The sequence below is a fragment of the Rhinatrema bivittatum genome, chromosome 6, assembly GCF_901001135.1.
Source record: "Rhinatrema bivittatum chromosome 6, aRhiBiv1.1, whole genome shotgun sequence".
NCBI lineage: Eukaryota > Metazoa > Chordata > Amphibia > Gymnophiona > Rhinatrematidae > Rhinatrema > Rhinatrema bivittatum.
This window is the reverse complement of record NC_042620.1, coordinates 352515244-352539535: the sequence shown is the minus strand read 5'-3', so window position 1 is coordinate 352539535 and position 24292 is coordinate 352515244. Positions and strand designations below refer to the sequence as shown.

Sequence of the window (24292 nt, the reverse complement as noted above, 5' to 3'; positions counted from 1 at the left end):
AGCAGCCTCTTCTCTGTTCCCACTCTTGTGAAGCGGGACCACCACCGCTCTTCTCCAATCACTCGGCACCACTCCCGTTTCTAGGGATCTATTGAACAGGTCACACAGCGGACCTGCCAGCACATCTCTGAGCTCCCTCAGTATCCTGGGATGAACCTCATCAGGCCCCATGGCTTTGTCCACTTTCGGTTTCCCCAGCTCTTCCCATACATTCTCTACTGTAAATGGAGTTACATCTACTCCACTCCCCTCCAGTTTCTTGTTAACTAGCGATTCAGTTTGTGAAGATGCACCACGATATGTTCCATCTCTACGCTGCAAACAAAATGTCAGGAGGAGGATGTGACACAAAACTACAGACTAACAATACTTCACCTAGGTTTTTAAAGTTTCTTAATTTTATTTTGTTTTGCATATATGTTTTCTAGTTTTGGCAAAACTGTTCAGTTCACTGTAATGAACCAGATAAAATGTTATTTTATAAATTGTTTTCCAAATATCTTTGGCACAAAAAGGGAACTTGACTTAAAAGGTGATGCTCTCCATCATGATGGTTTTGCTTTCAATGATGTCTTTTAGCCATTTTTCTCGAAATCTTGTCTTTCCAGGTCTAGAAAACAACAGACACGACAGAGATCTTGAAAGTGAGATCAATACAGAGGCAAGGGTGTTTAATAGGAAATGAGATGATCTCATGTGGCAAGTACTTAAGTTACCATTCCTAAATGGACTTGCCTTTCCATCTCAAGTTCAGCTCTAGTGCTACACAGCCTACCTTTGTAATTGATTTAAATGCATTGTTTATGTAGATTTAGCTTGTGCCTTTTGGTTACCAGCTCAAGGCATGTTACTTTCAGGTGCAGCAGGTATTTATTCCCTGTCTGCAGAGGGCTTCCAGTCTAAGGTTTGTACAGGGTACCTCTGGAGAGAGACTGCTGTATCCAGGAAAAGTCACCTGTGCTCCAGTCTGTTTGATTCCAGAATAAAGAACACCTCGACAGGGAAAGTCTAGGAGAAAAGAGACAACAGGTAGTGGAGTGCACATGGTATTAGGTATCGTATGTAATGCAAGACCAGTGACAATTCAAACACCGTTTCCTCTTTAGATGGCAGGTTGTTTCCCCCACCCCCTCCCCTCAATTTTGCACTCAAAGGATGTATGGGTCCTTTTTTCAGATTTTCTTGCATCATCTTGGTCTCCAGAGCACACGTGGTCAGGAATTTTTGGCTAATTGTTATCGGGCCGATACAGTACAGTGCACTCCGCCGGAGCGCACTGTTAACCGGCATTTGGACGTGTGTTTTCGACGCGCTAGCTTTACCCCTTATTCAGTAAGGGGTAATAGCGCGTCGAAAACGCGCGTCCAACCCACCCCCCCCCCCCCCCCCCGAAACTAATAGCGCCCGCAAATGCATGTTATGCCCGTGAGATTCAGAAAGTAAAATGTGCAGCCAAGCCGCACATTTTACTTTCAGAAATTAGCGCCTACCCTAAGGTAGGCGCTAATTTCTCTTGGCACCGGGAAAGTGCACAGAAAAGCAGTAAAAACTGCTTTTCTGTGCACCCTCCGACTTAATATCATGGCGATATTAAGTCGGAGGTCCCGAAAGTTAAAAAAAAAAAATTTGAAATCGGCTCGCGGGTGAAAACCGGATGCTCAATTTTGCCGGCGTCCAGTTTCCGAACCCATGGCTGCCAGCGGGTTTGAGAACCGACACCGGCAAAATTGAGCGTCGGCTGTCAAACCCGCTGACAGCCCCTGCTCCTGTCAAAAAAGAGGCGCTAGGGTCGCGCTAGTGGCCCTAGTGCCTCTTTTTACCGCGGGCCCTAATTTAAATAAATTAATTTACTGAATCGCGCGCACAGGAGAGTGGGCGCTCGCCCGCTCTCCCGCGATTTTTACTGTATCGGCCTCTATGCTAGTCCTGTATGAGACAGTATAGCCTGCAAGGAATCTGATTTTTCTCCCAGATTAACCCTCGTCCTAGTATTCTGCACTCAGGGCAGGGGGACAACTCATTGCTAAATCCCTTCTCTACACCCACTTGTGGTCTTAGGAGGCAGATGAGGCCATACCTGACTGGCCAACTCCTATATGGTTTGGCTGGGTGACTCAGTGGCCTCATGTGTTAATCAGAGCTCTTTAGCAGTCCATTATTAAAAGCACTGGATCATATGCAGTGGTGATTTTCTAAAAACAACCCATCTTGGAGTTAGGTTCTTCACTGAAGGCAGAGGATAACTTTTTTTCTTTCTCATACGGGGCAAAGTTTACAATTGTGAAGGGAATTTGCACAGTTTAGAGGTGGTGTGTATAAGAGGCTTGGGAATAATAAGACTTCCCAAAATAATTTGCCTCAACTGTCACAGCTCTAACATTTATTTTACTTTTTAAAGAATTTATAGACTGCCTATCAAAGTCTAGGCATTTACAGATTCACATTCATAGTTAAAACATAAAAACATTAGTAAATTCAATAAATAACTTGGATAAGAAAGTAAAACAATACAAAAGTAAAAAAAAAAAAATCAATTAAAATCATAACACCATCAAGTGGTGCATGTTTCTGAAGGACCACTGTGGTTTCTCATAGTGTTAGGCACACCCACATCGTACAGCACACACACACACAGAGCTGTACACTAGCTACTGCAATCAATTAGTATTTTAAGGATGATGTTGGTCTGCCTTCCTTTCTCTTTATTTTAATGAAAGGAATGAATGCAGGGAGAACAGAATAATGAGTGGGGGAAGTGCCATCAGAGTCTTTAGCAATCCCCAGTTCACCTTCCTTCAGATCCTGTGGGAGCTGCTGAACCTGCAGATGCTAGGGAAGATTGAGAAATGCATCCAGGCCTAGGGCAGTAGTTCTTGGTCCAACTACAGGAGAGAACCATAGGAGGCAGTAGGGGACACTGGGCATTTCCCACATCAACAGCTGCTGCCCAAGAAATCTGTGGTCAGGGATGGGTAGTGCAGATCCCTGGCAGGAGAATCAGCAGCTGGGAGGGACAAGAGCAGTGCCCAGCAATGAGGAACTGTAAAAATCACATCAGGGCCCATAGCGAGGTGCCGCAGCCATGCTCCCTGCCTCCTAAGGAGAGGAGTACAACAGCCTCTGCCTCAGCGGCATCTCGCCTAAGATTATCACTGAGCATGGGAAGCAGAAGGATGGATGTGGCCAGCAATGCACGCACAGCCGACAACCCAGAAGCTAGCACCGGATTGAGAAGTGGGAATGGGTGAGTTTGGGAGGGGAGAGTTTGTGTGCGCACCCCTTCTCCCGCCTCCAGTCCCAGGGTGCACAGAATTCACAAGTTCCCAGGTAGGCAAAACAGGCAGCACTGACTCTGTATGGTGGCATCTCCCACTGTGTGCAGCAGCCTCACCCGACCAAAGACTCGCAACCCATCCCTGCAGCAGTTCATTCAAAGTTCCAGGTAAGTGACGAGGCGTGACACTAGCAATAAATCAGCCCTAAAAATATGTCCATTATCCATTCCTGCTCAGCCTCCCATTTGAGGCAAAATGAAGGTTTACTGGGAGTAGGATGTGCTGCTGCTTTCTGTGTCATCTATGACATTACACTCTGAATTTTGTCTTTGCAATGTCTTTAGAGTACATTTTGCCCATCTTGCAGCTGTAGCTTTTATAAAGCACATATAGACAGTTATAAAGACTGTATTGAAATCACAGACTCATATGATGCCTATCAACCCTGTCATTCAGGTGCAGTAATGTACTAGCCTTCACATCACTGGTTTTTTTATTATTGATCTTGCCTTCCTCACTGCAATGGGGGAAAGTGGAAGGCCTGCTTACTATTTTAGGATCTTTACAAATACTTACAGGAGGTTTGATTTTGGAGATTTGTATAATGAAATAGACAGATGCTGTTGCTTGTGGAATGGGTTTCCTACATGTTGGGATGCTCCACTTCATCTTGTAATGGTACCTTGTACAATACTTTTGCTCTTCTATGTGCAGAAAGTCAGTGCAGTGAAGCCAGCTGTCATGGAGTTCCCAAGTCTGGACAGAGAACAGGCATCGTCATCCCAGCAGGAGGTTGCATGCACAGCAAGAACGGTGACAAGGCAGAAGATAAAACACACCAGGTTCTATGAATGCATGCACCCAGTCACAAGTGATGGCAAAGGAAACATTTTGCTAATATAATATCTAGTCCTTTACACCAGGGTTTCTCAAGGCAGTCCTTGGGACATACCTAGCGAGTCAGGCTTTCAGGATATTCATGAGAGAGATTTGCATGCACTGCCTCCATACATACTCGTTGTGGATATATATTTATTTGTTTAAAGGCTTTTATATACCGATGTTCATGTACTGGTACATATCACGTCGCTTTACATAGAACCAAAGTTGGAAATTACATCAAACAAGAGGTTACAAATAACAGGGCTAACTTCATAAGAACTTATAGATAAAGCTGAGAACGACTTAAAATTATTACAAAAAATCCTGAAAACCTGACTCACTAGATGTGCCCCAAGAATTACTGCTTTACTCAACTGCCCTAGCAGCCAGAATAAAAAGAAGGTGCAGCCTGGCCTGGTCTGGGAGTGCTGGAGGTTCTTGTTATTCCAACCAGGAAGGAGGCTGAATAAAGGACTATGTTTTCATTACCAAAATGTTTCCCTTGTCATCACTTATGACTGGATACACAAAAGCATGTGATAAAATGCAGGGCATCTCTGAGGGAGTGATGGAAATTGTAAGGGCTAGATAAATTAGACTTTTGGGCCATATAGTCTTTTTCTGCCGGCATATTTCTGCATTTCAATATCTATATGTCTAGATCAAAACACAGCAGGTCCCCCATTATCTGGAGCTAGGACTGGCTCCTATCGTTTCTGAAAATTTGCCAGTATTTATTTTTTCAAAAGAAGTGGGCCCTATACTAACACCTACTTTTTTCATGCAAATTGTTTTGGAAATGCACAAATGGCACATCTCAGGTGCTATTCTCCCTAAAAATGTGAGGACCAGACCCTGCTGAACCCCTGGCTGGATAAAACATGGCTGTAGCTCCCTTCACATTCTGTGAGTGCCTGGACGTTGCTGCTCCTTCCTTCTGCTGCTGCTGCTGCTGTGAGCACCTGGGTTATCCTCTGTCATTTTACACTTCACATGGCTGAACTGTCTCCATTTTAAATTTCTATTTGTTTTTTTTCCCCCGCCCCTTTCCCCCTATTTTCTAAAAGTGAAAACAGACTCCCATAATTTCCCAGGCTACCTAAGTGTGTAAGTGAAGCTGGGAAGCTGATTTGATCTTAGAATCATTGATACTAAAGACTGAACAGAAATCCTTGATTACTTGTGGACATTACAAAAGTTCACTCTGCAACTGTTTCCAGAGAGGCAAGCAGTTAAATAAAGTTTACTGGTGGGTATTTTATCCTTACAGAAACATAGTCTTCCAGCTGCTGCATTCCCTTATTCACCGTAAAGTCTTCACAAGAGATCCATTCAATATCCTTGATGTGGTAATTCTGTTCTGAAAACAATAGGCTTATGAATCCACACAGCACGTTTTGGAGATTTGAAAAGGATTTGATCTTAGCAGTATCATTTTCCATACCTTTAAACGTATGCCTTAAAGACGAAAGATAGTCAAGGGATTGTCTGATTACGATTTGAACGATAGTAGATGCTATTTTCTGAACTGTTTCAAGTTCACAATCTGCGCCGTCCATCCTACTCCCCTTTAAAAGAAGAGAGGAAATTTCTGCCTGTAAAAACAACATACCTTTTATTCTCTCAGTTTTTAACATTCAAAACTGAGTGTTAGACTTATCACTGCTTATAAAAAAAGACTGAGGTCACACTCAGAATATCCCACAGTTATATTATCATGTGTACTAACATCACAAAATGTTTGAATCAGCATTTCAACCTAGGTGACCAAAGCTGAATTTTTGTCCTGCAGATAACAGGTACTAACTTCATACACTGACTGCATAATCTTTGAACGAGTAGCATTTCCCATACCATAAACCGATTCTTCCTTATTGCCCATGCCAGATCAGTCCAGTAGAGTGGGTTGATCTCCTACCAGCAGATGGGGACAGAGAGATAAGCCCAAAGCTGATTTCACTCCCCCTTTAAAGGTCTGCTGCTGCCGTCAGGTCTTCAGGGTTTTCTCTGTGATGGCAGATGGTGCAGACATGTGAACTGGTGCTGCGGCTATAAGCAGGCTGCTCCCAGGAAGACCTTAGGCTCAGGCTCCATGTGGAGCATAGACCGAGTTCCAGGAGTGCCCAGCTGATGGTCCAGTCCAACTGACTCTCTCTTCCCCCTTGGGAACTGACTCAGTTGGCGTCTGAGTTCTGGCACTAGTGGGTTAAGCATTGGGTGGTTCCCAGTGGCTTTGTTCCCTTGGTGGGTTTAGCAGCAGGAGTTGCTGACCAGGTTCCTTTGGACTGATTTGCCTGGTAGAGCAGGAGCTAAAAAGACAAAAGAAAGAAAACCTCTTTCATTCTCTTTTACACCCTTGGCCGTTAAGAGAGCCAGGCTAGTTAGTGAGGATGCTTAATGTCAGAGGTTACTGCCTTCAGTGGTGCAAAAGCAGACCGTGTAGCAGATTTTAGAGTTTGGAGCCTCTACAAGGTCCATTTTCAGAGGAGACTGCATTTCCTTGTCCTTCCACCAAAGGAAATTGGGATGAAGGTACAACTTGCACATCTCATAGAAAACAGAGGCTGGCTTCAGCTTGCTGCAAGAGACCCAGGCACAGCCACTCTCTTGCTACTCTTTCAGATTAGATACCTTCTTCCAAGGATACAAAATCACAAGTCCTCTACAGTGGGAGGTCTCCTCGACTTGGAAGCAAGCTTAGTTTTGAAAGGATCCTTTCCTCTTGAGCTTTGTAGGTTAGTATCTGTCTGAGTCACATGTTGCTGAAGTCAGACTGCTTGCTTTCTTTGGTAATTTTACCTTCTTTTTTCTTTTTTTAAAGGGTAGTGTTGCAATATCGAAATCAGGCTTTTATGAAGGTGAGAAAGTCAGGCGAAGTAGGCTGGATGGGGACAGCTACTTCAAGTCCATTGTAGGCGATCTTTCAGATGTTTGTAGGTGACTGGTTTCTTCTCGGATAGATCTTTGATTTATTAATGGGGCCTGTTAAAACACAGTGGGGCGGATTTTAAAAGGGTTACGCGCATAAGGTATGCACGTAACCCTTTTAAAACGCCCCTGCGCACGCCGAGCCTATATTGCATAGGCTTCCGGCGCGCGCAAAGGCCCGGGACGCACGTAAGTCCCGGAGCTTTCTTGTGGTGGGCGTGACACAGTCGGCGCGTCATCGGGGGGCATGTCGGGGAGCGTGAGGCGGGCATGGTTTCAGCCGGGGGGCGTGGCCATGGCCTCCGGACCAGCCCCTGGACCGGAACATGGCGCACGGCAGGCGGCCCAGCGCACGCAAAGTTACGCCTGCTTCGAGGGGAAGGTGAGGGGAGGTGGAAGGAAAGTTCCTTCCGAGGCCGCTCCGATTTCGGAGCGGCCTTGGAGGGAAGGGGCAGCACGCACAGGGCTCGGTGTGCTGCACCTTCCCTCCAAGATACAAGTGGCTTCACGCGTATCTTATAAGATCCGGCGTACTTTTGTTCGTTCGCGCGCGCGCTGTGTTTTAAAATGTACCCCAGTGGTTTCTAAGGCCTCAATTTAGAAGTAATCAAGGAGAAGAGCATGCTGGCCTCTTCAGCCAGAGTTTGCAGGTCTCTGTGATCACGCTTAACAAAGGTAAAGCACTCCCCGTAGAAGAATCAGAATCTGTCTTTCCAGAAGATAATGGCAGGCCCCCATTGCATCCCTGCTCTAAGCATCTCAGGGTGGGGGGGTGGGGGTGCGCAGGCAGAGAGAAGCTAGGCCTTGGATGAAGGAGTTCTGAGAGCTATTGGGGCGTCCTCCAGCCTGCACTGGATGGAGCTTTGGTATACCCCACTTGTCTGGACTGGTCTGGCATGGATGATCAGGAAGATGAAATTTAAAGTTACATCTTAATTTCCTTTCTTTTAGTCCTTCCAGCCAGTCTAGAACCCATGCAAGGAAGCCACAGCAACACGATCTCTTAGTCTGATAAGAGCAGAAACCTAACCAGGAGTATGTTGCTGCCCACTCTAAAAGCAGTTGGTCTAATTGTGAGCTTGGTGTAGGAATTCTTATTCCTGAGGAAATAACCATGGAGTGATGTTTTCTGGCTATAGCAGGTTTTGGATGTAATGGTGATTTGGAAACCAAAACAAATAATTTCCTTTGCCTTTGACATAGGATCCTGAAGAGCTGATGACAGCACCAGATCTTTATAGGGGGAGTGAAATCAGCTTTGAGCTTTTTTTCTCTGTCTCCAGCTGCTGCCAGGAGGACATAACCCACTTGTTTGAACTGGTCTTGCAAGACTAAAGGAAAGGAGATTAACAGATAAGTTTTAAATTTCACTTTCAGCCCCTGATGGTGCCCAACAGAAAGCTGTTCTAGGACTTGTGCCCCTTGATAGGCCCAGTAACAGAAATCTAAACTGCTGTCAGGAAAAGCAGAAAGCCTGTGAGGGAGTCAGTTGGACCGTTAGATGATCGAGGGTTTAAAGGGGCACTTAGAGAAGATAAGGCCATCACGGAAAGATTAAATGATTTCTTTGCTTTGGTGTTTACTGAAGAGGATGTTGGGGAGGTACCCATACTGGAGAAGGTTTTCATGGATAATGATTCAGATGGCCTGAACCAAATCACAGTGAACCTAGAAGATGTGGTAGACCTGATTGACAAACTGAAGAGTAGTAAATCACCTGGACCGGATGGTATACACCCCAGAGTTCTGAAGGAACTAAAAAAATGAAATTTCAGACCTATTAGTAAAAATTTGTAACCTATCATTAAAATCATCCATTGTACCTGAAGACTGGAGGATAGCAAATGTAACCCCAATATTTAAAAAGGGCTCAAGGGGCGATCCGGGAAACTACAGACTGGTTAGCCTGACTTCAGTGCCAGTAAACATAGTGGAAAGTGTTCTAAACATCAAAATCACAGAACATATAGAAAGACATGGTTTAATGTAACAAAGTCAGCATGGCTTTACCCAAGACAAGTCTTGCCTCACAAATCTGCTTCACTTTTTTGAAGGAGTTAATAAACATGTTGATAAAGGTGAACTGGTAGATGTAGTATACTTGGATTTTCAGAAGGCATTTGACAAAGTTCCTCATGAGAGGCTTCTAGGAAAAGTAAAAAGTCATGTGATAGGTGGCGATGTCCTTTCGTGAATTACAAACTAGCTAAAAGACAGGAAACAGAGAGTAGGATTAAATGGACAATTTTCTCAGTGGAAGGGAGTGGGCAGTGGAGTGCCTCAGGGATCTGTATTGGGACCCTTACTTTTCAATATATTTATAAATGATTTATTTATTTATTTATTTATTTATTTATTGTTTTTTAATACCGATTTTCCTGCATAAAATGCATATCAAACCGGTTTACAATGAAACAGAATAAGCAGGAAGTAAAATTCCTTAGTCTAATACATTTAAACGTCAATAATGAAATAATTTTAAACAAAGCAAAAAGCTAAATAACATTAATAAAAGTTAAATTATTAACATAAACATAAATATAATTATATTAGAAGGACCACAAAGGAATCTTATGATCTGGAAAGAAATACGACGAGTGAGGTAATCAAATTTGCAGATGATACAAAATTGTTCAGAGTAGTTAAATCACAAGCAGATTGTGATAAATTGCAGGAAGACCTTGTGAGACTGGAAAATTGGGCATCAAAATGGCAGATGAAATTTAATGTGGATAAGTGCAAGGTGATGCATATAGGGAAAAATAACCCATGCCATAGTTACACAATGTTAGGTTCCATATTAGGTGCTACTACCCAAGAAAGAGATCTAGGCGTCATAGTGGATAACACATTGAAATCATCGGTTCAGTGTGCTGCGGCAGTCAAAAAAGCAAACAGAATGTTGGGAATTATTAGAAAGGGAATGGTGAATAAAACAGAAAATGTCATAATGCCTCTGTATCGCTCTATGGTGAGACCGCACCTTGAATACTGTGTACAATTCTGTTCGCCGCATCTCAAAAAAGATATAATTGCGATGGAGAAGGTACAGAGAAGGGCAACCAAAATGATAAAGGGGATGGAACAGCTCCCCTATGAGGAAAGACTAAAGAGGTTAGGACTTTTCAGCTTGGAGAAGAGACAGCTGAAGGGGGATATGATAGAGGTGTTTAAAATCATGAGAGGTCTAGAACGGGTAGATGTGAATCTGTTATTTACGTTTTTGGATAATAGAAAGACTAGGGGGTACTCCATGAAGATAGCATGTGGCACATTTAAAACTAATCGGAGAAAGTTCTTTTTCACTCAACACACAATTAAACTCTGGAATTTGTTGCCAGAGGATGTGGTTAGTGCAATTAGTATAGCTGTGTTTAAAAAAGAATTGCATAAGTTCTTGGAGAAGTCCATTACTTGCTATTAATTAAGTTGACTTAGAAATTAGCCACTGCTATTACTAGCAACGGTAACATGGAATAGACTTAGTTTTTGGGTACTTGTCAGGTTTTTATGGCCTGGATTGGCTACTGTTGGAAACAGGATGCTGGGCTTGATGGACCCTTGGTCTGACCCAGTATGGCATGTTCTTATGTTCTTAAGTGTAAAGTGACATAGGGAAGAGTAACCCAAGTTATAGCTGAATAATGCAAGGTTCCACATTTGGAGTCACCATTCAGGAAAAGGATCTGGGTGTCATCATTGAAAATACACTGAAATCTTCTGCTCAGTGTGTGGCAGCAGCCAAGAAAGCAAACAGTATGCTAGGGATTATTAGGAAAGGAATGGAGAATAAAAACAGAGAATATCATAATGCCTCTGTATCGCCCCATGGTGCAACCTATTCTTGAGTACTGTGCGCAGATCTGGTCACCACATCTCAAAAAAGGTAATGCATAATTAGAAAAGGTAGAGAAAAGGGCAACCAAAATTATAAAGGGGATGGAACAATTCTGCTATTAGGAAAGGCTAAAGAGGATATGAGAAGAGACAGACGGCTGAGGGGAAATATGATAAAGGTCTATAAAATAATGAGTGGAATGGAAGGAGTAAATGTTAATCAGTTGTTTACTCTTTTGAAAACTACAGAGATCTAGGGACACACAATTAAGTTACTAGGTAATACATTTAAACTAAAAAGAGAAAATAGTTTTTATTAGATGTGTAATTAAGCACTGGAATTCGTTGCCAGAGGATGTGGTGAAAGCTGTTTGTGAAGTTGCATTTACAAAAGGTTTGGACAAATTCCTGAAGGAAAAGTCCATTAACCATTATTATGGTGGAGTTGCAGAAATCCCTGGGTATAAGCAGCTTGGAATCTATGAACCCCTTGGGATCCCACCAGGTACTGGTGACTTGGTTTGGCCACTGTTGGAAACAGGACACTGGGCTTGTTGGACCTTTGGTCTGACCCAGTATGTCTAGTCTTATGTACAGCACAAGCCCTGTGGAAGGAAAGACAATTTTTGTGGTTTCAGATCTAAATAAAAGTCACAGGACCAAAAAGCAATCCCCACCCCCTACTTTTCCCTCCTCAGATGGTGCTACATAGCAGACTACTGCCATTCACCTCTGGCCATGATCTCAGAAATGTACCCATCAGCTAATCATTTGTTTCTACCCCATCCTGATGAATCCTGTTACTCTCCTTCTTCATAAGATTGATGCACTGTCTTACTCTATCCGTTCATTTGACTGTGTATGTTCTTTTTGTACCCTGCTCTGAACCTAGGAAGGGCGGATAATAAATGTTTCAAATAAATAAATAAAAATGTTTAAATAAATAAATTTCTGGCAACAAAATAGCAACTAAGATATATGAAAGTGGAATTCAGAATGCTCTACCCAGCAAGGATGAAAATCTCTGAGAAGCTTTTGAGGATCTCAGAGATAAAGGGTATTTGGATTCTCTTTCAGGAAACACAAATTGGAGACTCTGTGATTCATTCATGCAGATGGAGAAAAAATAGATTACCAGGGTGAGACATTGAGTTTTATATGCTGTACTTCTGCCCATGAGACTGCTGCTATTCGATTTGCACTGTTAGTATAGGTTCTCGATTGCAACTGGATTAACAGTGGAAAATATGAGTACCTGCAATACTTTGGAAGAATTATTGTGAGTTGGTTCGTGTACATCCCTTTCTGTCTTGTCTGTGTGTAAGCTGTCTCTTATGTATATCTGTACAGTGCTGTGTTCATCCAGTGACACTATAAAAATGAAAAGTGCTGGTGCCACCTGCTCTCTAGACTGGTTCTGCCGGTCCCAGCCTCTCCCCGCTGGCACTGCCATCACACCTCACACTCGTGCGGCCTTACTATCCCAATATACGTATCAAGTAGTGGCACAGCCACTGGTGGGCCTGGGTGGGCCATGGCCCACCCAATCAGGGCTGCCCAAGACCAAATGAGGTATGAAGAATGGCCACCGCCGACTCATTTATCATGGTGGCTTGGAATAAGGCCTGATAGAGTAAAGCCGCAGTGGAGGAAGTCGTCCCACCGAAGCAAGGTCACCATGGGGGCCCATGTCCATAGTGGTTAAGAAGAAGGGGTTTGGTGGTGAGCCTGGGTGTTTGCATGTGAGGATGGGAGCCTGGGTGTGAGTATGTGAGAATGGATAGGATTTTAGAAATTGCTGGAGAGGAGCCAGCTGTCGTGGTACATGTGGGCATCAACAACATAGGAAAATGTGGGAGGGAGGTTCTGGAAGCCAAATTTAGGCTCTTAGGTAGGAAGCTGAATTCCAGAACCTCCAGGGTAACGTTCTCCGAAATGCTCCCTGTTCCATGTGCAGGTCACCAGAGGCAGGCAGAGCTCTGGAATCTCAATGCGTGGATGAGAAAATGGTGCAAGGAAGAGAGATTCAGTTTTGTAAGGAACTGGGGAACCTTTTGGGAAAGGAGGAGTCTTTTCCAAAAGGATGGGCTCCACCTTAACCAGGGTGGAACCAGGTTGCTGGCGCTAACCTTTAAAAAGGAGACAGAGCAGCTTTTAAACTAAATCAAAGGGGAAAGCCGACAGTTGCTCAGCAGCGCATGGTTTGGAGGGAGGTATCTTCATAGGATACTAATGATGCATTAGAATTAGGGCTCTGTTGGTTCTTATTATTGGAACCAATAGAGAGGTTCCAATAATAAAAAAAAAAGTAGTCCAAGTGCCTATAATTAAAAACTCACCTGAGCTAAAAGATTCCAATTTATCCCTAGCAACTGAAAAGCAGAATGTAAATACAAACAAAAAACACATTTTGAAATGTTTGTATGCTAATGCCAGAAGTCTAAGAAGTAAGATGGGAGAGTTAAAGTGTATAGCAATGAATGATGACATAGACTTAATTGGCATCTCAGAGACATGGTAGAATGAGGATAACCAATGGGATAGTGCTATACCAGGGTACAACTTATATCGCAATGACAGAGAGGAGCATCTTGGTGGTGGAGTGGAGTTTTATGTCTGGGATGGCATAGAATCCAACAGGATAAAGATCCTGCATGAGACTAAATGCACAATCAAATCTTTATGGGTAGAAATCCTTTGTGTGTTGTGGAAAAGTATAGTGATAGGAGTATACTACTGTCCACCTGGCCAAAATGATGAGATGGACAGTAAAATGCTAAAAGAAATTAGGGAAGCTAACCAAATTAGTAGAGCAGTAATTATGGGAGATTTCAATTACCTCAATATTGACTGGATGAATGTAACATCGGGACATGCTAGAGAGATAAAGTTCCTGGATAGAATAAATGATAGCTTTATGGAGCAATTGCTTTAGGAACAGACAAAAGAGGGAGCAATTACAGATCTAATTTTCAGTGGAACACAAGATTTGGTGAGAGAGATAACGGTGTGGGGCCGCTTGGTAATAGTGATCATAACAAGATCAAATTTGAATTAATGACTGGAAGGGGGACAGTAAGTAAATCCACGACTAACACTAAACTTTCAAAAGGGAAACTTTGATAAAATGAGAAAAATAATTTAAAAAAATCTGACAGGTGCAGATACAAAGGTTAATATTGTGTAACAGGCATGGACATTGTTAAAAAAAATACCATCTTAGAAGCGCAGTCCAGATGTATTCCTTGCATTAAGAAAGGTGGAAGAAAGGCCAAATGATTACTGGCATGGTTAAAAAGTGAGGTGAAAGAAGCTATTTTAGCCAAAAGATCTTCATTCAAAAATTGGAAGAATGATCCATCAGAAGAAAATAAGATAAAGCATAAACATTGACAAGTTAAATGTGTAAGACATTGATAAGACAGACTAAGAGAGAATTTGAAAAGAAGTTGGTCGTAGAGGCAAAAACTCATAATAAAAACTTTAAAAAATATATCGGAAGCAGAAAGCTTGCAAGGGAGTCGATTGGACTGTTAGATGATAGAGCGGTTAATGGAGCATTTAGGGAAGATAAGGTCATTGAGGAAAGACTAAACAATTCTTTGATTTGATGTGTACTGAAGAGGATGTTGGAGAGATACCTGTTCTGGAGACAGTTTTCAAAGGTGACGATTCAGATGAACTGAAACAAATCACGGTGAACTTGGAAGATGTAGTAGGCCAGATTGACATATTGAAGAGTAGTAAATCACCTGGACGGGATGGTATACACCCTAGAGTTCTGAAAGAACTAAAAAATGAAATTTCAGACCTATTGCAAGTAATTTATAACCTACCATTAAAATCATCCATTGTACTTGATGGTACTGGAAGGTGGCCAATGTAACCCCAATATTTAAAAAAGAATCTGGGAAACTATAAACCAGTGAATCTGACTTCAGTGCTGGGAAACTGTTATAAAGAATAAAATCACAGAACATTTAGATAGATATGGTTTAATGGGACACAGCCAGCATGGATTTACCCCAGGAAGTGTTGACTCACAAATAGGAAAATTGGTTCTTACCTGCTAATTTTCATTCCTGTAATACCACAGATCAGTCCAGACCAGTGGGTTATGCACTCCCACCAGCAGATGGAGACAGAGAAAAAAAACTTCGAGGCACAGCTATAACACACCAGTGCCACCTGTAGCTCCTCAGTATTGGTCGATCCCAAAGCAAAAAAACCACTGAAACTAACTTTAAACCTTAAACATCTATTCACCCCGAACAAGGTGAACATCAAAAAACAGGAGGGTCAGCCAATCTTTCGGCAGTCATGTCTGGGCAGGCCTCTGGACTGATCTGTGGTATTACAGATTTGGGTATGTCCTTTCCTGGACATACCCAGATCAGTCCAGACCAGTGGGATGTACCAAAGTCTGGGGGTGATCCTGAAAGACCCGCTCGAAGCACCCGTGCCCCAAAATTTGAGACTTCTGGTGCTTTAACATCCAAGCAGTAATGCTTGGAGAAGGTATGCAGAGAGGACCAAACCGCGGCTCTACATATCTCCTGTGGCGAAACCAGCTGGTACTCTGCCCAAGAGGCCGCTTGTGCCTGCGTCAAATGCGCTGTCAAGCTGTCGGGACGGAGCAGCCGCTACAAATGTATGCTGAAGCAATGGTCTCCTTCAGCTATCTAGACAGAGTGGCCTTGGATGCCTTGTCCCTCGCCTAGGACCACCAAACAGAATAAATGATCCGATTTCCAGAAGGGATTGGTGATCTTCAAATAGCGCAATAGAATCCGATGCACATCCAACAAATGCAGGTCTCTATCCATTGTCGAATCGCGGGACCAGTCTGGGAAGCCATGGAGCTCTACCGACTGATTAACATGAAAGCCGACACGACCTTAGGCAGAAAGGATGGCACCGTGTGCAAGGACACTCTGTCCGCTGAAATCCACAAAAACGGATCCCGGCAGGACAGAGCCTGCAATTCAGAAATGTGTCGCACCAAACAAATAGCCACTAAGAAAACCATCTTCAGGGTCAGGTCCTTGAGAGAAGCCTGACCCACTGGCTCAAAGGGCGGTACACATAAGGCCCGTAGGACGAGGTTCAAGTTCCACTCTGGGCACAGTTTCCGAACAGGTGGCTTCAAATGCTTGACCCCTTTGAGGAAGCGAACCACATCGGGGTGGCAGGCCAGGGATCTGCTGACTATTCGTCCCCTAAAACATCCTAGAGCGGGAACCTGAACCCGTAGGGAATTGAATGCCAGGCCCTTGGAGAGACCCTGCTGTAGAAAAGCCAGAATGTGAGGGATGGACGCCGATACCGGCCTGATCCCCTGTTGCGCACACCAGGACTCGAACACTGTCCACACTCTCATGTACGCCATGGAAGTGGAACAGCGCCTGGCCTGCAGCAGCGTGGCAATCACAGGCTCTGAATACCCCTTCAGTCACAGAAGCCGCCTCTCAAGAGCCAAACCGCAAGAGAGAAGTGATCCACCCGATCCGGGAAGATGGGACCCTGACACAACAGGTCCGGTAAATGCGCCAGCCGAAAGGGCTTGTTCATGGCTAGTCATACCAGATCTGCAAACCAAGGGTGACGTGGCCACTCCGGAGCCACCAGCACTACCTGATCTCAGTGCTGTTCCACTCATCTGAGGATTCGACCGATGAGAGGCCGAGGAAAGGCATACAGCAGAATCCTTGTCGGCCATTTGGACACCAGGGTGTCGAGACCTACCGACCCCATCTCTTTCCATCAACTGAAAAAATGCACCGTCTTTGCGTTGAGTCGGGTCTCCATGAGGTCCAACTGGGGAGTCCCCCATCTGGCACAACTGAGGTTCCATGCCTCTCTGGACAGCTCCCACTCTCCTGCATCCAGCTGTTGCCTACTGAGGAAGTCCGCCTGGACGTTGTCCACGCCTGCCACATGTGAGGCAGCAATGCCCTCCAGATGGCATTCGGCCCAGGCGCAGAGGAGATGAGCTTCTCGGGCTATGGAAGAGCTCTTTGTACCACCCTGGCGGTTGAGGTACGCCACCTTGGTGGCATTGTCTGAAAACACTCGAACCTTCCGACCCTGCACCAGATCCAGAAATGCTTCCAATGCCCTGCGCACTGCCCTGCTTTCTAGGTGGTTAATGGACCAAGCTCGTTCTGACTCCAACCACATGCCCTGTGCTGCTCTGCTCAGGCACACCGCACCCCAACCTTGGAGGCTGTGGACAGTACTACCCACTCTGGGGTTTCAAGGGGCATTCCTCTCTGCAGATGGGAATCCACTAGCCACCATGCCAGACTGGATCTGGACTGCGAGGTCAGAGGCAGCTGCACCTGATACTACTCCAACACTGGGCTCCACCAGGACAGGAAAGCTTGCTGTAACGGCCTCAAGTGAACAAATGCCCACGGGACAGGTTCTAGCATCAAGGCCATGGATCCCAGCACCTGTAGATAGTCCCAGGCCGTAGGAGTCTGCATTGTCCTCAAGCAATTCACCTGCTGTTGCAATTTGCGCATCCGCTTCTCCTTCAGAAACCCCCAGCCCAGGCGAGTGTCGAAGAGAGCCCCTAGGTATTCCAGTACCTGGGAGGGAATCAGGTGACTCTTCGCAAGGTTGATCACCCACCCTAATGACTGCAGCATGTGGATCACATAATGAATAGTCCGCTGACAGTCTTCCTCCGACTTCACCCGGAGTAGCCAGTCGTCAAGGTACGGGTGCACCAAGACTCCTTCCTGCCGGAGGGCTGCTGCAACTACCACCATAACCTTGGTGAAGGTGAGGGGTGCCGATGCCAGCCCGAAGGGGAGTGCACAAAACTGGAAATGCTGTCCCAGGATCAAGAACCGCAGGAACTGCTGATGATCACTCTGGTTCTGGATATGGAGGTAGGCCTCCGTGAAGTCCAAAGAGACAAGGGACTCTCCCTTGCACACCGCTGCAATTACCGTGCACAGGGTTTCCATTTGAAAATGCGGGACTTTCAAATTCCGGTTCACTTGCTGGAGGTCCAGAATGGGACGAAATGTCCCCTCTTTTTTTTTTGGCACCACAAAGTACCCGGAGTACCGTCTGGCCCCTTGTTCCGCCTCTGGAATTGGAACAATGGCCTGCAGGCTTATCAGATGGCGCAGCGAGGCCTCCCCTGCAGTTCGCTTTTTTAGGGAAGAATAGCGTGACACCAGGAAGGCGACTCTGGGAGGGTGAGAAAATTCTAAGGCGTAACCAACACGGATAACTTTTACTTTGAAAGAAACAAAAAAATCCCCACAGGGGTACTTCCCTTTAGGCAGAGCTGGAAGGGGCTTCGGGGTGTTTGAAGGAGCCAGTCCCCTGGCTATCAAACCCCCCTGGAATCCATGGGCTCTACAGGCAGGTGTATCCCTGCTCGACCCAAGGGATGGCCCACGATCGGAACCTCACACCTCCGGGAGTCCTGCTATCACTCAGTCCAGAGTTGCAGGATGCATGACCACCATCTGCAGGAGACAGAGAAATACTGAGGAGCTGCAGGTTGCATTGGTGTTATATAGCCGTGCCTCGAAGTTTTTTTCTCTGCCTCCATCTGCTGGTAGGAGTGCATAACCCACTGGTCTGGACTGATCTGGGTATATCCAGGAACTACATTTCTTTGGTGAATAAAACATGTGGACAAAGGTGAACCAGTAGATGAGGTGTACTTGGGTTTTCAGAAGGTGTTCGACAAAGTCCCACATGAGAGACTTCTAAGAAAATTTAAAAGTCATGGGATAGGAGGCAATGTCCTTTTATGGATTGCAAACTGGTTAAAAGACAGGAAGAAGAGAATAGGATTAAATGGTCAGCTTTCACAGTGGAAAAAGGTGAACAGTGGAGAGCCTCAGGGTTCTGTACTTGGACCAGTGCTTTTTAATATTTTTATAAAGGATCTGAAAGGGGTACGATGAGTGAGGTGATCAAATTTACAGATCACACAAAATTATGCAGAGTAATTAAATCTCAAGTGGATTGTGATAAACTGCAGGAGGATCTTGTGAGGCTGAAATCTAAATAGCAGATGAAATTTAATGTGGACAAGTGCAAGGTGCATGTAGGGAAAAATAACCTTTGCTATAGTAACATGATGTTAGGTTCCATATTAGAAGTTACCACCCAGGAAAGAGATCTAGGCGTCATAGTGGATAATACATTGAAATTGTCGGCTCAGTGTGCTGCAGCAGTCAAAAAGCAAATAGAATGCTAGGAATTATTAGGAAGGGAATGGTGAATAAAACAGAAAAAGTTATGCCTCTGTATCGCTCCATGGTGAGACTGCACCTTGAGTACTGTGAACAATTCTGGTCACCACATCTAAAAAAAAAGATATAGTTGCGATGGAGAAGTTACAGAGAAGGGCAACCAAAATGATAAAGGGGATGGAACTGCTCCCCTATGAGGAAAGACTAAAAAGGATAGGGCTCTTCAGCTTGGAGAAGAGATGGCTGAGGGGGGATATGATAGAGGTCTTTAAAATCATGAGAGGTCTAGAATGGGTAAATGTGAATTGGTTATTTATTCTTTTGTATAATAGAAGGACTGGGTGGCACCATATGAAGTTAGCATGTAGCACATTTAAAAGAAATCGGAGAAAATTCTTTCACTCAATGCACAATTGAGCTCTGGAATTTTTTGCTAGAGGATGTGGTTAGTTCAGTTTGAAAAAGGTTTGGATAGGTTCTTGGAGGAGAAGTCCATTAACGGCTATTAATCAAGTTTACTTAGGGAATAGCCACTGCTATTAATTGCATCAGTATACATCAACCAACCTCTTCCCTTCAATAATAATTCTCCAACACACACCACAGGGGCTACGGGAGGGGTAGTGCTGTGTCCTAACCAGGTACACAGTGGCTGTTATGTCTCCAATTTTGTGATGACCATACTTCTACTCGTGGACGACGCCTACCTTCCGTGTAGGAAGCAGGCACGAACGTGCCGAAACATGGCCCATGTCGGGCAAGCAGACGTGAACCCGTGAGAAGAAGTTGAGACGGACGCCTTGATAAGTATTTACACATAAGTAGCGGGTCGCCTCAGAAAACGGGGAGATAAGGGGTTTTTAGGAAAAATAGTTTAAGAAGATGAAAAATTGAAAGAAAAATGGTTTCACAAAACTTGGATAATAAAGAATAATAGACGGGGCGAAAGAAAAGGACACCCATCAATTGGTTGTCCTTCAATAGAGCCACCGTACATAAGCAACACCATAGCACAAGTGCTCCCTTGTATTGGTGTGTGTTGGAGAATTAATTGCATCAGTAGCATGGGATCTTCTTAGTGTTTGGGTACTTGCCAGGTTCTTATGGCCTGGATTGGCCTCTGTTGGAAACAGGATGCTGGGCTTGATGGACCCTCGTCTGACCCAGTACGGCAACTTATGTTCTTAATGGGAGCCTGGGTGTTTGTATTTGAGAATGGTATCCTGGTGAGTGACAGCTTGTGTGTGTGGTAGAATATGTGAGAGCTTGTATGTGTAAGGGAGTCTGTGAAAGAAAGCATGAGCCTGTGTGTGTGTGAAGGAGAGGAAGGGAAGAAGATAGGAGAACAAATAGAAAGAGAAGAGTGACCCTGGAGAAAGAATTAGGAAATGACTGACAAGTGGGGAAAAAAGAGACCTGGACCAACTGATTAGAAAAATAAAAAGGACAACAAAGGTAAAAATAAATAAAATAAAATAAAATTTGAGATTTTAGCAATTGGAACATGCCATCTTTGGGTATGAGCATTTCTTATAATTTTGTATTTTGCTCTTTAGCCTTCCACTGTTCAGAGTCTGGTTTCTCAGGCTATTTCGGTTTTGTTTGCATGTTTCTGTTTCTAAATTTTGGTCCCTTATCTCTGTATTAGGTAAGGGTCGGCCTGTGTTCTGCCTGTGTGTGACTGAGGTGACTGAGGTACAGTATCGCTGCTAGCTTGTAGTTTATCTGTAAGGATTTGTAGCATTTGTTCTGTTATCACAGAAGATGGTGCATTAATGTTCTAGGGCCTGGTGTAGTATTTGCATTGCTGCTTTTTCATAAGCTTGTGCTTATTTGAGTCCTGAGAATGAGTGCTCTGATTGTATGGTATGGGAAACGTTCTAAGCACCTTTTTATTTTTAGTTTTTTGCAGGGTTTGTGTTATTTCATAAAATGTTTAGCAGCGAAGAAGGCTTTTTTTTTTTTTTTTTTTGCTGTGGTGACTCTAGATTTGGAATGTAGCTTTTTTTCATGTTGGGTCACAGTGTGAACTGTCACAGTTTTGTTCTGCATCCATACTCATGATTATTGCTATTTTATTGTAGCCATAGTGATCTCTGCCTTTCTGGAAAGAGGATTCATGAAAGAATACATTATTTGTTTTATGACATAATTGATTGGATCTGATGTTTATGTATTCTTTGCTTTTTACCTGATATTGTTTATTTAATTAATTGCAATAAATATAAAATACAGAATAAGAAATATTTAATGTTGGTAAGTGCTTGAAATAATGGAGTTAAAATGTTCTAAAAAGTTTCACTCATGCTGCATGATGGCTATTGTAGACGAATTAGGAAGCCATTGCAAGATGCATGCTAAGGCATTATTTATCAATAAGAGTACAACTCGTAGGGTTCAGACCTGTATGCCCACAGCCCACCCTTGTTAACCTTGGGCCCACCCAAAAACTCAGTTCTGGCTACGCCATTGGTATCAAGGGAGTACAGCATAGATGGATTTGCTTAAAAAGTGGTAAGAGGAAGAATCTCACGTAAGAATACGCTTTGTTTGCTCAGCAGTTGATAATAACGTCTTTCCCTTTAAGCTCTCATTGCTGGGAAGGACCCTCTTTCTTTCTCTCAATGTATTTTCAGAACCAGTGCCCGTGCACTGGTGGCTTTCTGAAATATTGTTTCCCACTAAATATAATGCAGAAAGTATTCATCTTACGAACACAGAAAAACCCTGGTTCCTGCTAGAGTGGCAAGTATCTTTGCTTATTCTTTTTCTGCTGTCCTTTAGAAAAGGGTCAGACCAGCTAATCACAAGCACCTCACACAGGGCACATAGGGAGCTAATCCATGTCAAGCTGGAGACATCAAGCAATTACAAAATACAGTTACAATTGTAAATACCTACCCTTCTTTAACGCCTGAGCATTTGGGGTTCTGCTCTGATGCTTGTACGTCTTCAGTTCTCTCCCCAGCAAGCCTTATTTTTCAGATTTCAGGGAGAAATGTTTGGCTCTAGCAGTAACCAAGGAGACATGACAATCACCCAACAGCAAACAATTGTGCCCAGCCTGCATTGTGTACTAGAGGATGGTGCTAGGGAGAGGAGGGCTATGGGAAGGCAGGATGCATAGAGAAAATGTAGAATCGATGAAAAAACTAGAGCGAACCCTATAGAAAGCATGCCAACAAAATGTCATTTCCACATACAACAGTCACTGTTCTCTGCTACTTAGGGGGAATGCTGACTTGTGCCCTGAAATAAAGGTTAAGAAAAAAAAAATCAGACAATCCCATTTTATTGGATTAAATTAACTTCTTCCCGAGCTTTCAACAGCTGACGCTCCCTTTCTCAGGTCAGAATAGAATGAGCAGAAGATGACATTGAAAGAGAATATAAGTGAATCATAAAAGGCATTCCACTGACAGTGTGAAGGGAGGGGCTGCGGGGGGGGGGGCTCGATGGGTGAGCAGAGGGTGACAGCAGGAAAAAGGGTTTTGGCTAGATAAGAAACCCAGCGCTTCTGAGACCTTTGTCAGTTCTCAGGTACCTTTTTGGATTGTTTTAACATTTCCTTTAATGATCCTGAGCATAAGGATATTGATGCGGTGATCTGGTTCCAAAAAGAGCTCCCACATGGAGCTGCCACCTTGCTCGTCCCCGTGATGATTGATCTTCTGTCTGTGTGACTTGACTCTTGCCTTTAATGTCTGTCCTGTCTCACATGGAATAATTTATATACTACATGAGAGGAGCATAATAAGAAATCCCCTCATGCTGAAATGTTTACCTCATGTGGGGTCCTGTGGTATGGGTTGGCATAGTTTACAACGTGGCACATAGCAGGGATATGTGCTGCTTTCTGAGTTTTTGTAAGAAGCATGTTATTTACTAATTTTTGCTTCAGATTAGACAGTTGCCTGAAGGCCACTAGCCGTGTCCATTTTTTCTTTAAGAGACTCTGTAGGGGGAAGGGTTTCAGTTTGTAACTTCTTACCTCAGGTGGTAGTAGTTAAAGCAGTCTATGAAATGCTAATCTGACCTATAGCTTTCCCTTCCTCTGTGCCTGTTTTTCCTCTAAAGACATTCAGGCCGATACAATATCATCTTGTATAAAACGGTCACTCATGATTGAGGTCCCGCTCTCCTAATGCAGGCTCAGCCACTTCTTCTGGGCGCACGATGCATTATTTAAATGAGGGGTCACGCTAAAAAGGAGGCGCTAGGGAAAATTGTACATGCCCAGCGCCTCCTCGGCATCGGGCACCCAGGAGAGGTGTCTGACAGTGCGGGCTGGGAAAATGGACACAATAGGAGCATCTGTTTGCCCCCAGCACCAGCCCAAGATACACGACCTTGGCTGTCAATCTTGGGCACCCAGAATTATTATTATTATTATTTTTTTTTTTACAAAACTTTTTTTGTACTTCAATCTGATTTCTGTGGTTCCTCTTACCTAGTACTACAACGATACTAAACAGAGGAATCACAGAAAGCAGGAATTTTTCTTTTTCTAGAGAGCCCTTGAGTGTGGCAAACCATTAATGCCAGACCCGGGCTGGTGTACAATTTGCTGCGTCACGCAGGAAACCTTTTACATCGCGGGGATTAGCTACTAGCCTCATCTACATGGAATTTACATGTGATGAGCGCTATCAGCTACATGCGCGTTTTGGACGTGCTAATCCCCGTATTGCAACAGGGGTTCTGCATGCACGGCCAAAACGCGTGTTAAGCCGTGCGCTGGCTGCAGTGCACGGTATCACATCAGCCCGTTTGAGGCTTTTTGTTCAGTTAAACTGACCCACTTAAATCCTGCCTAGTTTGAGAAACAACCCAGAAGAACAGAACCAGCCCTAAAGTGCACTTATAAGAATGATTTTATTTGGTCCTGAAAAATGTGTTTAGGACAAAGAGCTGGGAAGAAGCAAACAAGCTCTCGGCTTTTTCCTATCTGGTGATTCTTTGTGGCCTGGCCTATCCACAGCTTCACACTTCCACACCGCAGCAATTTCAGAAGCAGTGCAGTGGCTCGGCTGCTGACCTGACTCCTCTGCAAGAGACCTGCTTCTGGCTCGGTGTGTGTTAAGAATCAGAAGAAAAACGAAAGGAAAGGTTTGGAGGTCCAGGGGAAGGAGGTGATAACTG

At 44.1% G+C, this 24292-nt stretch overlaps 1 protein-coding gene across 3 annotated transcripts; it reads right to left on the bottom strand.

The window, feature by feature from the left end:
• Positions 1–251: 251 nt before the first annotated feature.
• On the bottom strand, positions 252–22187 carry AKAP14 (A-kinase anchoring protein 14). Of its 3 annotated transcripts, none has more exons than XM_029607832.1 (6): positions 22052–22187; positions 5602–5725; positions 5426–5517; positions 3852–4031; positions 956–1008; positions 255–610 (listed from the first exon to the last, which is right to left on the bottom strand). In XM_029607832.1, the coding sequence occupies exons 2-6, from the start codon at positions 5714–5716 to the stop codon at positions 526–528; spliced, it is 525 nt and encodes a 174-aa protein (XP_029463692.1). In that variant the 5' UTR covers positions 5717–5725; positions 22052–22187; the 3' UTR covers positions 255–525. The 3 variants fall into 3 exon arrangements, with proteins under 3 accessions (XP_029463693.1, XP_029463692.1, XP_029463691.1); XM_029607831.1 differs by having other exon boundaries at positions 260–610; positions 5602–5752; positions 22052–22152; XM_029607833.1 differs by lacking the exon at positions 22052–22187 and having other exon boundaries at positions 252–610; positions 5426–5512; positions 5602–5735.
• Positions 22188–24292: the final 2105 nt, after the last annotated feature.

Bases quoted from the DNA above. Each gene is read 5' to 3' on its own strand.
- AKAP14 (XM_029607832.1), bottom strand. From the start codon at position 5,716: ATGGACGGCGCAGATTGTGAACTTGAAACAGTTCAGAAAATAGCATCT. The intron at 5,518-5,601 runs GTATGGAAAATG...TATTGTTTTCAG, and splicing joins TTTAAGGCATACGTTTAAAG to AACAGAATTACCACATCAAG. The intron at 4,032-5,425 runs GTAAGGATAAAA...TTCTCTGTCCAG, and splicing joins AGCTGGAAGACTATGTTTCT to ACTTGGGAACTCCATGACAG.